Here is a 12,611-nt window from a genome sequence, read left to right as displayed (position 1 = left end):
ACAGAAAATGAGGACAGCTCATCCACTAGCCTAGATCAGAGCCCCACTCTGACATTCCCTTCGTGGCTCTCGTCCTCTTCATCTCTAATGCAACTGTTTCCAAACCACTGTACAAAGGAGGCCTCCCACAGCTCTGTTCACAAATGCTAGGGGTTCCCTGGATTGTACTGCATTTACAAAGAGAGTCACAGCTTACTTGATAGCCCAGTGCTGCTGATGTTTTGATATTCAGAATAAAAAACTGCTTTTTCAAGCATTCCCAGGAAAATAACAGCTGCGATCCAGAACTGAATTCTTAATATATCTTTCCAATAACAGGCAGACCACATCAGCCAGAGTACGCCATATAAAATATAAACGATACACATCACCATGTAAAACTGTAGGAAGAAAAGCAATTTAGTCAATTAAGGCTTGTGATCATTTGAAAATGGACACTTCTTCATTCAAGTTATCTAGTCTTTTATTTTCCTGTCACTCTGGAATCAGAAATAGAGTGTATGCCAAAGCATTAGCTACTAAAGGATACCATCGCGAGCTCTTTAAATTGTTAACATTACCAATTAGGATAAAAAATCATTTTTTAAAAAGGAAAAAATGATAAGAAATACTCACAATCATCAGAGGCCAATCTGATGCAGAAATATATCCATGAGGCCCAATCATAGAAAGAGAAACTGGTGAAGATGGGGATAAAGAAAATAAAGAATTAAATGACCCATTACATTTTAAATGTAAGCCCATTTCCCAGAAGGCTCTAAGAGTACAAACTGAGCTAACAAATGCTGAATTTTTACTTAGCACACACAAAATGCAGGATAATTACTAGTCACTGGCATGTCAGCTCATCAAGATACCTTTACTTGTATACATGCTGGTATCAAACTAGGCCAAGTCTGATCTTAGGCAGACAGCAGAGCAGTACTGGCCTTTGACTGGCCCCATGCCGAGTCACTGACCTCACTGAGGACTCCGTCTTCCTTAATGTAACTTGGGATAAAGTACCGGACTCAAGCATCTGGTTGGGGTTGTTGTACAAGACAACAATAATAAGCGGGGTACCAAACACAGAACCAAACTGTCTCAGTAACTGCTCCAGTTACTAACTGGTGGGGTCTTCAAACTGCCTGCTGGTATCAGGGGAAGAGACACAACACCTGGGAAGGTGAGAGAACACACAGTCTAGGTGGCAGAGTGGCCCCAATGTCCCTGGCTCTCTTCTCTGGCCCCTTATGTCATCTCTAGGAAAGGCCCAACTTCCCATTCTTCCAGAGCAGCCACCTCCACCGGCTTCCCCTGTCGTACACCAGTTCTCTGCCTCCTCTGAAGCAATGCCTGTGTCTGCTCAGTACCTTCTGCCTCCTCACAGGACTGTGCAACTCTTTTTTTTTTTAAAGATTGCATTTTTTTAAAGATTTTATTTATTCATTTGACAGATAGAGATCATAAGTAGGCAGAGAAGTAGGCAGAGAGAGAGGAGGAAGCAGGCTCCCTGCTGAGCAGAGAGCCTGATGCGGGGCTCGATTCCAGGACCCTGGGATCATGACCTGAGCCAAAGGCCCTAACCCACTGAGACACCCAGGTGCCCCAGGACTGTGCAACTCTTAAAGACAAACACTATCTTCACCTCTGTGCTCCTAGTGGATGAACTTGAGCAGTTTGCAAATGCCCAGGACCTTCACATGCTGTTGACTATACTACTGGTCCAGCAGACACTCACTCTAGAAAATGACAGTCGAGGGATGCCTGAGTGGTTCAGTTGGTTAAGCATCTGCCTTCAGCTCAGGTCATGATCCCAGGGTCCTAGGATAAGTCCCCCATAGGGCTCCCTGCTCAGCAGGGAGCCTGCTTCTTCCTCTGCCTGCCTCTCCTCTTGCTTGTGCTTGCGCTCTCTCTCTCTGACAAATAAATAAATAAAATCTTAAAAATAATTTCATAGAAAATGACAGCCGAAGCAATTCTAAGATCTCTGAAAGCATTCATTCTCTTAAAAATTGTCTTTTGTGGGGCGCCTGGGTGGCTCAGTAGGTTAAGCCTCTGCCTTCGGCTCAGGTCATGATCTCAGGGTTCTGGGATCAAGCCCCGCATCAGGCTCTCTGCTCAGCAGGGAGCCTGCTTCCCCCTCTCTGCCTGCCTCTCTGCCTACTTGTGATCTCTTTCTGTCAAATGGATTAATAAAATCTTCTAAGAAAAAATTTGCCTTTTGTAAGCCCAGTCTTGCATTGGGTACTAGGAGAGGAACCATAGAGCTTAATGAGACACAGAGGGCCTACCTTGGGGGACAGGGGTGGGCAGGGACCTCACAGACCCACAGAAGCCACAATTGCCAGATAAGCTCCTTCTACTCCTAAGCTATAGACAGATGCTTTAAAATAAAAATTTTAAACCTCCGATGATGGCCATTTTCATGAGACAATATAATCTACCTCAAATACAACTAAAATGTTGCCTACCCATTTCTATATTAGAAAATTCTTTTTTAAATCTATAAGGATGAAGAATTTTATATCCCACTATGGCTTGAAATTTTAAAAATTTACCCTAATTTTAAATTTCCAATCCATTAAAAAATATTACAGTTGAGATAAGCATAAAGTTTTAAAGTTTTAAAATAAACAGATTATTTTTGTTATTAACAGAAATAATTTTTTTTTAATTTTATTTATTCATTTGAGAGAGAGACAGAGACAAAGACAGAAAAAGCACAAGCAGGGGGAAAGGCAGAGGGAGAAGCAGGCTCCCTGCTGAGCAGAGAGCCCAATGCAGGGCTCAATCCCAGGACCCTGAGACCATGACCTGAGCTGAAAGAAGAGGCTTAATCCACTGAGACACCCAGGCATCCCTTGAGTGACATTTTTAACAAAAAAATGTAGATTTGGGTCAACGACAAAAATACAGAATACAGTAAAAGCAGACAGCAAAAATGCATGCAGTTTAACTATACCATTCAAATTCCATCTTGCATCTGTTTTTTCCGTTTTGATAGAAACAATAAAGATATGAAACCCATCTCTCTGTGTTCTCGCTACAACATCCTGAAACGGGGAAAAAAATCCTTTATGTTATTTTTTAAAAATTGCTATATAAGCTACAGTTAAGCAACTGTCCACCACATTTTAAAACAACTTTTAGTAATTCAATGGGGTTACTTTTTACTGTTTTAAAACAACGGAAAGAAATGGTAGACAGTGGAAGGATAGCAGACTGTGGAAGTGTTGCCCCTACACCTGCCCCTCTCAGACCCAAAGCAATGGAGGAAGAAAAAAGCTTTTTCTACTGTTCAGTTTTTCCCCTTTTAATATTTTTAAAGGATCTCCCCTGGAAACTATCATTCTATGTTTTACTTATTAATACCATTCAAATATTTTTTCTAATATTACACTTCCCATATTTCATTCTAATATCAAGCATTCAGTTGTTAAATGTGGCTGTTTTTAAACTGAACTGGGGGAGTAAGAAGTCAGGTAACATTGTTAGAAAGGCTGTACAGATTCAGTACATAGGTTCAATTACTTAAATTCCCTAACATCTATGTTACTAGCCGTCCTGCCAGGAAATGAAATTGCCCCCTGTAATGCCTAGAAATGCTGCAAAGTCCTACATAACTGGATCAAACTTCACATTCATCCTTCCAGAATATTCCCTATCCTTCCCTTTCGTTTCCTACTCCTCCACCTGCAACAGAGTCTGTGCAGAACAGAGTTTTGTTCCAGCCACTGCAGAGTGGAACATATTTCCACTCTGAAATCACTCTTTAAGATCACTGAGAAACTTAGAGGCACGGCATCAAAGCAAATGTTTAGCCCTCCCAAAGCCATCTTCAGTCCCTACGCTCAACTGCTTCCAAGCCTCTTCACCTCTTGGTCTTTTGACTTTTAGGAATTCCTCCAAATACCAAATTCTCTTTCCCCTGGAGCTACATTCATGGTTTCTATTTCTTTACATCCTTAATAATGATCAGGACCAGCCCACTGTTATGTTAGGCATTTGAAAGAAAGGTAGCAAAGAAGTTAACCTTAAATTACAACTTCAAAGGAATTTTTAAACAAAGTCAGAAATAAGTAAATACAAAATTCATACAGATACACATAAAAAAATACACTATTTGAAATAATGCTTCTTTTTCTCCCCCTACTTCTAATCACCCTACTGTATATTGCTCTATCCAAGTATCTATCCATCACAGATTCTTTTTAGGCTTACTAGAACTTGTAAACATTTGATTTAAAGACAAATAAAATGACTCACTGTTGATCTTTCCTGGTTTGAAACATTTCTGGTATTTGTAATTAGTTCCTGATTCTGGAAAAAAAGAATAAAACAATTCCATTTTATATTGCTGCATTTCTATGGGGAAAACTGCTTTAACAATTAAGAAAAATTGCTTTGAAAAAAGTAAAGAACCAGAAAAAATTAAAAGTAAAAAAGTTTATAGCCCAAACATGAGTAAAAAAAAATCCTGCTTTTGAAAAATTACTGTTTAAATCAGGGTAGTGGTTACCTTTGGTGGGGACGATACTGCGGGGAAGGTTTAGGGGCTAAAATATTCTATACTTGATCTGGGTCTATACTGATGTGCTCAGGTTCTGAAAATTCATCAAGCCATACACCTCTGCTATGCAGGCTTTATGTTTTTATTTGTAATAAAATAAATTTAATTAATTTATTTTTATAAAATAAATTAATAAATTTATTTTAATAAAATAAATTAAATTTATTTAATAAAATAAAAACTTTGTTTTTATTATCACAAATCTTAAAAACACCTTTATTATTTTCACTGAAGACTTGCTTTCAATTTTTCATTTCAGAATTTACAGAGTAAAAATATAAGTTACAATGACCCATAGCGTCACAACCCATGGATGACTGCTGTTAACATTTCAGAATCAAATCTTCCAGGCTGTGAGGAAGTAAGTAAGGGAGGAGAGAGTGTTCAAGTAGGTTGGTTGCTGATAAGCTAAGGAAGTTGACAGAGCTTTAGCACTGGAAAGCGTGACTAGGTGTTCTGATGGAATGATGGGGGCAAAGGTCTCACTGGAGTAGATAGAGAGAGAGAACGATGGAGGAACTGACAGCAGACCAGGAAAAAATGACGAAAGGGTTCTTTTTCAAGGGTGTAAAAGAAAAAGGTTCTTTTTCTGTAAAGGGTACAGTGAAATGGAGTAATGGTGCCAGGATCTTACTTGTTAACACCTACAATTAACAAAATAAGCACCTTTCTTTATCAAAATATTGATAAAATAGAATTTAAGTTAATACTTGTATTCACTGGGAGTAAAGTACATTCTACTTTGACATGGCAAGACAGATACTCACAGTCAGTGAGGGAAACACCTGCAAGTCACTGTTGCAGTCTAAGTTTTCATATTTTGTTGTCCAACATTCAATGTTCTTGAAATAATGGCCACAAAAGTCTTCATCAACACTAGGATCCTGTTTTTGTGATAGCTCCTCCTACCCAAGGTAAAATTCTACGTTATAATTTATTTCTACACTTCTTATTCAAGAAGATAAGTAAAACTTAGTATCTAAATGATTGCAAAGATTTATTCAGTTTGGAGCACTTGAAAACATACAGAATACTAAAAAGAAAAATGTTTTGGATATAATTTTAAGTATGACAAGGTAATCATAACATGTTAGCCATTCCAAGGCACTCAGATCCAGTAACACATAATATAAGCATAATCTTAGAGGAAGAAAAGTGACTAAGGTATTACCACAGGAAATGGTATACGGAGAAGTAAAAAATACTTTGACCTGAGGCTACTTTCATTTGATCCCATGTATAAAAGATTTTAGAGAGAAAGAAAACCAGCATTTAACTACTACAATGAAGGTTAAATCAAAGACGGATGAATAAAACCAGGCTGCTAATGGCAGCTTCCAGTCATCAAGAAAAGGTTAAGTTGGCTTCTACTGGCCAAATAGGAGACAATTTGAGCAAAATAAATTTAAAATCATATTGTAACCCATGTAACAAAGCAAAAATCAATGAGTCCATGCTGATGATTGCTCAGTTAAATGACTGATAGGTAAAATAAAAGGAAAAGAGAGAGCTCATCCTGATGGCAGAATGTTAACAAAGCAAAAGAAAATATGGAATTAGAAAAATCACCATTCAGCAATCATCAGAGCAATAACTGATTGATCAGGCCAGAATCAAAGGATATTAAAACAAGGACTGATGAAAAATCAGGATATTCGGGATGCCTGGGTGGCTAGGTCGGTTAAGTGGCTGCCTTCAGCTCAGGTCATGATCCCAGCATCCTGGGATCGAGTCCCACGTCGGGCTCCTTGCTCTGCAGGGAGCCTGCTTCTCCCTCTGCCTCTGCCTGCCTCTCTGCCTGCCTGTACTCTCTCTCTCTCTGACAAATAAATAAATAAAATCTTAAAAAAAAAAATCAGGGGCGCCTGGGTGGCTCAGTGGGTTAAGCCGCTGCCTTCGGCTCAGGTCATGATCTCAGGGTCCTGGGATCGAGGCCCGCATCGGGCTCTCTGCTCAGCGGGGAGCCTGCTTCCCTCTCTCTCTCTCTCTGCCTGCCTCTCCATCTACTTGTGATCTCTCTCTCTGTCAAATAAATAAATAAAAATCTTTAAAAAAAAAAATCAGGATATTCACATACAAATACAAAAGTATTTCTTCACAAATTATTGTTAACAACAAAGAGAAAAGTAGTAACTTTATAGTGGAGAAACCTGGTAGAAACTTCCTTAACCAACTAATCAAAGTTAGCATTACCAAAAATGGGACAAGCCAGTACTAATCTAACCTAAACTAATTATGAGAAAATATCAGAAATATTGGAAGCGAAGGACATTTTATAAAAATAAATGGTTTGTACACCCCAAATATATCAATGTCAGGAAAGACAAAAAAAAAAAAAAAGCTGCAGAAATGGCAGTGTGATCTTGGACTGGAACTTATACCAGGAAAACAACAAAAAACTGCTAAAAAGGATGTTTAGGGGACACTCCCAAAACTGTAACAAGATCTGTTTATTAGGGAATTCTGAGTGGGTCAGTCGGTTAAGTGTCTACCTTCAGCTCAGGTCATGATCCCAGAGTCCTGGGATCAAGTCCTGTATTTGGCTCCATGCTCGGCAGGGAACCTGCTTCTCCCTCTGCCTGGCACTCCCCCTGCTTGTTCTCATGCTCTCTCTCTCTCTCTGACAAATAAATAAATAAAATCTTAAAAAAAAAAAAAGATCTATTAGATAATAGTTTTGTATCAATATTAAATTTCCTTTATTTTTATCACTGTATTGTGTAATCTAAGTGAGTATCTTTGTTCTAAGGAAACACACACTGAAGTATTTAGTATGAAGGGGTAAAATATTTGGGGATAAAGTCACAAAGGCACTATTTGAGGAAAATGGTAGCTTTCATCCCAAATGAAAAGATAACACAGATAAAAGTAAGGAAACCTATGCATCATTTAAGGTAGGAGCTCACAAGGAAGTAGCTGTAAGCAACCATCAGCACTGTCAAAAGAAACACCTTGCTGAAGGACACAGGAGCCCAGTGGATACCCTCCTCTCACATGCTCCCCCTCCCTTCCCTGGGGGTCTCCTTTTCTCTTCTCACCTCCCTGCGATCTGCTTCTACTCACTAAAGTTACTCAGCCTCCCTAAAGTTCTAGGGAGGCTGTATAACTAATTTTTTGGATGAAGTAAAAATTTTACATTACTTCCTTAAACTACATTGATTTTTATTTGTATGGGACCCACAACCCCTTTATTAATGGTTCTTACATGTCTGGTTTAAATATTTATTAACATTTTTCATAAGACAAAAGGAAACGAAAAAATGTTTCCTCCTCAGAAAGCATATACTTTTTTTTTTTTAAAGATTTTATTTATTTATTTGACAGACAGAGATCACAAGTAGGCAGAGAAGCAGGCAGAGGGAGAGGAGGAAGCAGGCTCCCAGCTGAGCAGAGAGCCTGATGCGGGGCTCGATCCCACGACCTTGAGATCATGACCCGAGCCGAAAGCAGAGGCTTTAACCCACTGAGCCACCCAGGCACCCCAGAAAGCATATACTTTGATACAATTAGAGCATTTCTTGCCAAAGTCCGAAAATAAATCTGTGGCACTTCAAAACTACAATCTATATTTCTGGACTCCTCACCTGATGAGCTAATAAATCTTTATACTCATAATTTTTCCTTCATAGCTTTTTTTTAAAGAAGATTTTATTTATTTATTTGACAGAAAGAGACACAGCATGAGAGGGAACACAAGCAGGGGGAGCAGGAGAGGGAGAAGCAGGTTTCCTGCTGAGCAGGGAGCCCAATGCAGGAATCCCCCCTTCATAGTTTTATATGCACTGAAAATTTGCATTTTACTTACCTCCAGCTTAGAATATTCATTTTGACAGGTATAATGCTTCAAATGCCACTCTATGGCAAACTTCACAGGCCCAGAACAACTGAATGACTTAACTGGTTAGAAAAAGAAAGTTTCGTTTTACAGTAATTATATATATGCTCCAATATAAGCTTAAGGTTTCGAGAATGCAATTTAAAATAGGCTACTTTAATGAAATAGTGAGTAAAATATTACCTAATTTCTCCCAAAGTCACTGCAAAGTGAGATAAATTCATTAAATTAAATTATTTTAGTTAACCAAAAGTTGCTATAATATTATTCATTTAATCGCTATATTAAATCTATAGAGTTAAAAATCAACTGAGTAACAGAATATGTAAGTATCATATAATATTTAGAGTAAGGTCACTGCTTACTCTAAAGTCACTCTAAACTGTTCTCGTCACTGACTTATTCAAAAAAATACTGAGTGAGCATCCCTTGTGTGTTAGAAAGAGTAACGGTAAACTAGAACAACTCCAGTCCTTGATATAAGAGGTACTGGGGAGAGAAGGGTTAACAATTAAATAGGCACCTGTGATAGAATAAGGGTCTGAGAACAGAGGGTCAAGGCCCTGGGCAGGGCACCTAACATAGTCTAGAAGAGCATGAAGAAGGGGTACCAACAGGTTTACTGGAGGAGGCGGCCTTTAAAGTGAAGAGCAGGAATTAGCTAGGTGATGAGAGGGGAACAGTATGCAAATGTCCATGACCACCACAAAATAGTTGGCTATGGTCAGAACACAGACTGGGGAAAGGGCGAAGAGCTGAAGCTGGGTAAGAGTGCTGGAGAAGGGGAGCCTGGGTGACTCAGTAGTGAAGCATTTGCTTTGGCTCAGGTCATGATCTCAGGGTCCTGGGATCAAGCCCCACGTTGGGCTCCATGCTCAGCGGGAGGCCTGCTTCTCTCTCTCCCACTCCCCTTGCTTGTGTTCCCTCTCTGTCAAATAAATAAAATCTTAAAAAAAAAAAAAAAAAAGAGTGCTGGAGGAAAGTTGTAAGGGGTACTGTGCTCTGCTAAGGAGTTTTCCTTTATTTTGAATATTACAAAGCACTACTGTATGTTTCAGGTAGAAGGGTAACATGATTAGAAAGACTAAAAAGGATTAAGTCTAGAATTAGAAAAAGCTCTTTTGGGAGTGTTATCACAACATGGCAGCTGCCTTTCCCTAGAATAGGTCATCAGAGAGAGAGAGAGAAAAGAAGAAGCCACAGTATCTTTTATGGCCTAGTTTCAGAAGCAATATGCCATTACTTCTGCCATGTTCTCTTGGTCAGACCAACCTTAATATAATATGGTAGAGGACTATATAAAGTCACGAAAACCAGGAGGCAGGGATCACTGTGAGCCATCTTGAAGAATGGTAACCAGAGGGAATCCAACCTGAGACCGAGACTGGTAAAACTACTGAGGCAGAACACCTAAGAGTTGGGAGCTGCCTAGAGAAAAAGTAAATGAAATCTGGACAGGGATACCATTGAGCCTGTCTGTATAGTAGCCAGCCCCTGCATAGGAAGAAGTCCAGTGATTCTCAGAGATCACACAGGGCTGGGAACTAATTGAGCTTCCACTAACCAGAGTGGAAATTAATATATATTAATTTCATTAAATATACCAAGCATTCAGAGAAATGTAGCAGGGTCATACCTTAGAAGTGGTGCTAAGTTAGCCCTACAGTAAAGCTACTCCAGGTCCACCCTAAAAGAAATTAAACATAAAACTGGAAAGGATCAAACTGACCCAAAAGAAACTTAGCTCTCTGCCAGAAAAAAGTTGTTAAAGGAGTACAACACCTCAGCACTTAAGAATGTAACATTCAGGGGCGCCTGGGTGGCTCAGTGGGTTAAGCCTCTGCCTTCGGCTAGAGTCATAATCCCAGGGTACTGGGATGGAGCCCCGCATCGGGTTCTCTGCTCAGCAGGGAGCCTGTTTCCCTTCCTCTCTCTCTGCCTGCCACTCTGCCTACTTGTGATCTGTCTGTCATATAAATAAATAAAATCTTAAAAAAAAAAAAAAAGAATGTAACATTCATGGGTCGCCTGAATGGCTCAGACAGTTAAGCACCTGCCTTGTTCACAATCCAGATTCCTGGGATCAAGCCCCTCCTCAGGCTCTCTGCTCAGTGGGGGGGGTCTGCTTCTCCCTCTCCCGCTGCCCCTCCCCTGATTGTACTCTCTAACTCTCTCTCAAAAAAAAAAAAAAAAAAAGTAACATTCATGACATCCACCATCCAAACAAAAATCAGATATAAAAAGCAGAAAAAACTGGTTCATAATCATGATAGATTAGTCATTATGACAAAGATGGAAATGACAAAGATGGTTAGCAGAGAAGAATATTAAAACAGCTGTTATAAATATTTTCCATATGCTCAACAATGTAAAGGAAAAAATGAAAAATACTGAGGAGGGAAAGAAGATATTTGAAAAAAAGGAACCAAACTTCTAGAAATTAAAAAAATATCATATTCAAGTAAAAAATTCACTGTATAAGATTAATAAGATTAAATGAGATTAAATACTAGATAAGAAAAGATCACTGAACTTGAAGACAAATTAATAGAAAGATCCAAAATGAAGCAAGAAAGAGACTAAAAAAAATTAACAAAGCCTCAGTGACCTATAAAACAATATCAAGCAGTCTAACATAAGGGCAAATGGAATCCCAGAAGGGAAGGACAGAGAGGTGGAGACAGTGTCTAAATCCATGATCAATGTAAGAGATGAGATTTTTTTCAGTATAGATACACAGCTGTTCCAGCATCATTTACTGAAAAGACTAACTTCTTTCTAAAGAATTAACCTTGGCACCTTTACTGAAAGTCAATTGAGTTTACATGTGTGGATATATTTCTGAGCTCTCTGATCTGTCTCACTGTTCTATATGTTCTACCTTTATACTAATACCACACTGTTAGGATTACAGTGCCTTTATATACATTCTGAAATCAGACAGAAGTCTTTCAACTTTGTTCTTTTTTAAAATTGCTTTGACTATTCTAGGTTTTTTGTATTTGCATATAAATTTTAGAAACAGTTAATTTCTACATTAAAGTCAGCTTAGATTCTGATTGAGATTGATTGAATTTATAGAAAATCTGGGGAAAACTGACATTATGTTATAGATTTTTCATAGATGCCTTTATCAGCTTGAGGAAGTCTTTTATTTCTAGTTTTAGAATTCTAAGGGTTTTTTACCATGAATGGGTGTTACCTTTTTCCAAATGCTTTTCTGTACATATTGAGATGATTATATAGTGTATTTCTTTTATTCTGTTTATATGGTGAATTACACTGAGAAATTTTTGGCAGTGACTCCACAAGACTGCATCCTGAATGGGGTAGCAAAAGAGGGGTCACCTAAGAGAAAGCCAGATACATATCCAAGGGACTAATTCTTAGCTTTGCAAGCACTAAAATCTGGTTCTGTGAGAACACAGAGACTTGGTCTCACTCCTTCACCACACCATCAATGTAGACGTATAATCTAGAAAGCCCAAATACTCACTTAAAATGAATAGTAACTGTAAAGTGGTTGTATAATGATTGATTAACTCTCTCCCTTTAGCATACTTTCCTGCATATCGGAAGTTGCTGAAAGTTGCTCGATGACCAAAGCACCAGAACGAGATGGCTCAGAAGGATGCTGCACCTACCCTGCCAGTGACCTCTCATACCTACAGTCTCAGCTCAAGATGACTTCTCTCCCATCCATGCTGCTAGACCTCTGCTTTAACCTGACTTAACACTCGTATTTTCTTATGCTTTTGCTTCTAACTCCCTTCTGTTGCCTCCTTCTTTCTTTAGATAGAATATATGTATTAACATATACCACCATCTTGAGTGTGGTCTACTCTTAGCTGATCACAAACATTACCTACTGATTTTTGGGGGGAAAATTCCTTTTTTAAACTTAAATACAATTAATTAACATATAGTATAATATTAGTTTCAAAGGTAGAGTTCAGTGATTCATAGTTGCATAGAACACCCAGTGCTCAACACATTACATGCCCTCTTTAATGCCCATCAGTAGCTACCCCATCCTCCCACCCACACCCCTCCAGCAACACTCACTTTGTTTCCTATGCTTAAGAGTCTCTTATGCGGGGTGCCTGGGTGGCTCAGTTGGTTAAGCATCTGTCTTCTGCTCAGGTCATGATCCCAGGGTCCTGGGATCAAGCCCTGCATTGGCTACCTGCTCAGCAGGAAGCATGCTTCTCCCTCTACCACTCC

The 12,611-nt window shown here is 38.9% G+C and overlaps 1 protein-coding gene across 2 annotated transcripts in view; it reads right to left on the bottom strand.

The window, feature by feature from the left end:
* The window catches only part of TMEM87B (transmembrane protein 87B), a 53,442-nt gene that overhangs the window by 33,090 nt on the left and 7,741 nt on the right, over nucleotides 1-12,611 (bottom strand). For both annotated transcript variants that reach the window (XM_047744176.1, XM_047744177.1), the window contains exons 3-8: nucleotides 8,358-8,449; nucleotides 5,320-5,457; nucleotides 4,249-4,302; nucleotides 2,945-3,035; nucleotides 616-677; nucleotides 197-380 (exon numbers count right to left, since the gene is read on the bottom strand). In XM_047744176.1, the coding sequence (XP_047600132.1) occupies nucleotides 197-380; nucleotides 616-677; nucleotides 2,945-3,035; nucleotides 4,249-4,302; nucleotides 5,320-5,457; nucleotides 8,358-8,449 (621 nt within the window). The remainder of the gene's footprint in view (nucleotides 1-196; nucleotides 381-615; nucleotides 678-2,944; nucleotides 3,036-4,248; nucleotides 4,303-5,319; nucleotides 5,458-8,357; nucleotides 8,450-12,611) is intronic.

Source organism: Lutra lutra, chromosome 9 (assembly GCF_902655055.1).
Source record: "Lutra lutra chromosome 9, mLutLut1.2, whole genome shotgun sequence".
NCBI lineage: Eukaryota > Metazoa > Chordata > Mammalia > Carnivora > Mustelidae > Lutra > Lutra lutra.
Note: the sequence above shows the minus strand (reverse complement) of the source record. Positions and strands in the feature narration are given on the sequence as shown.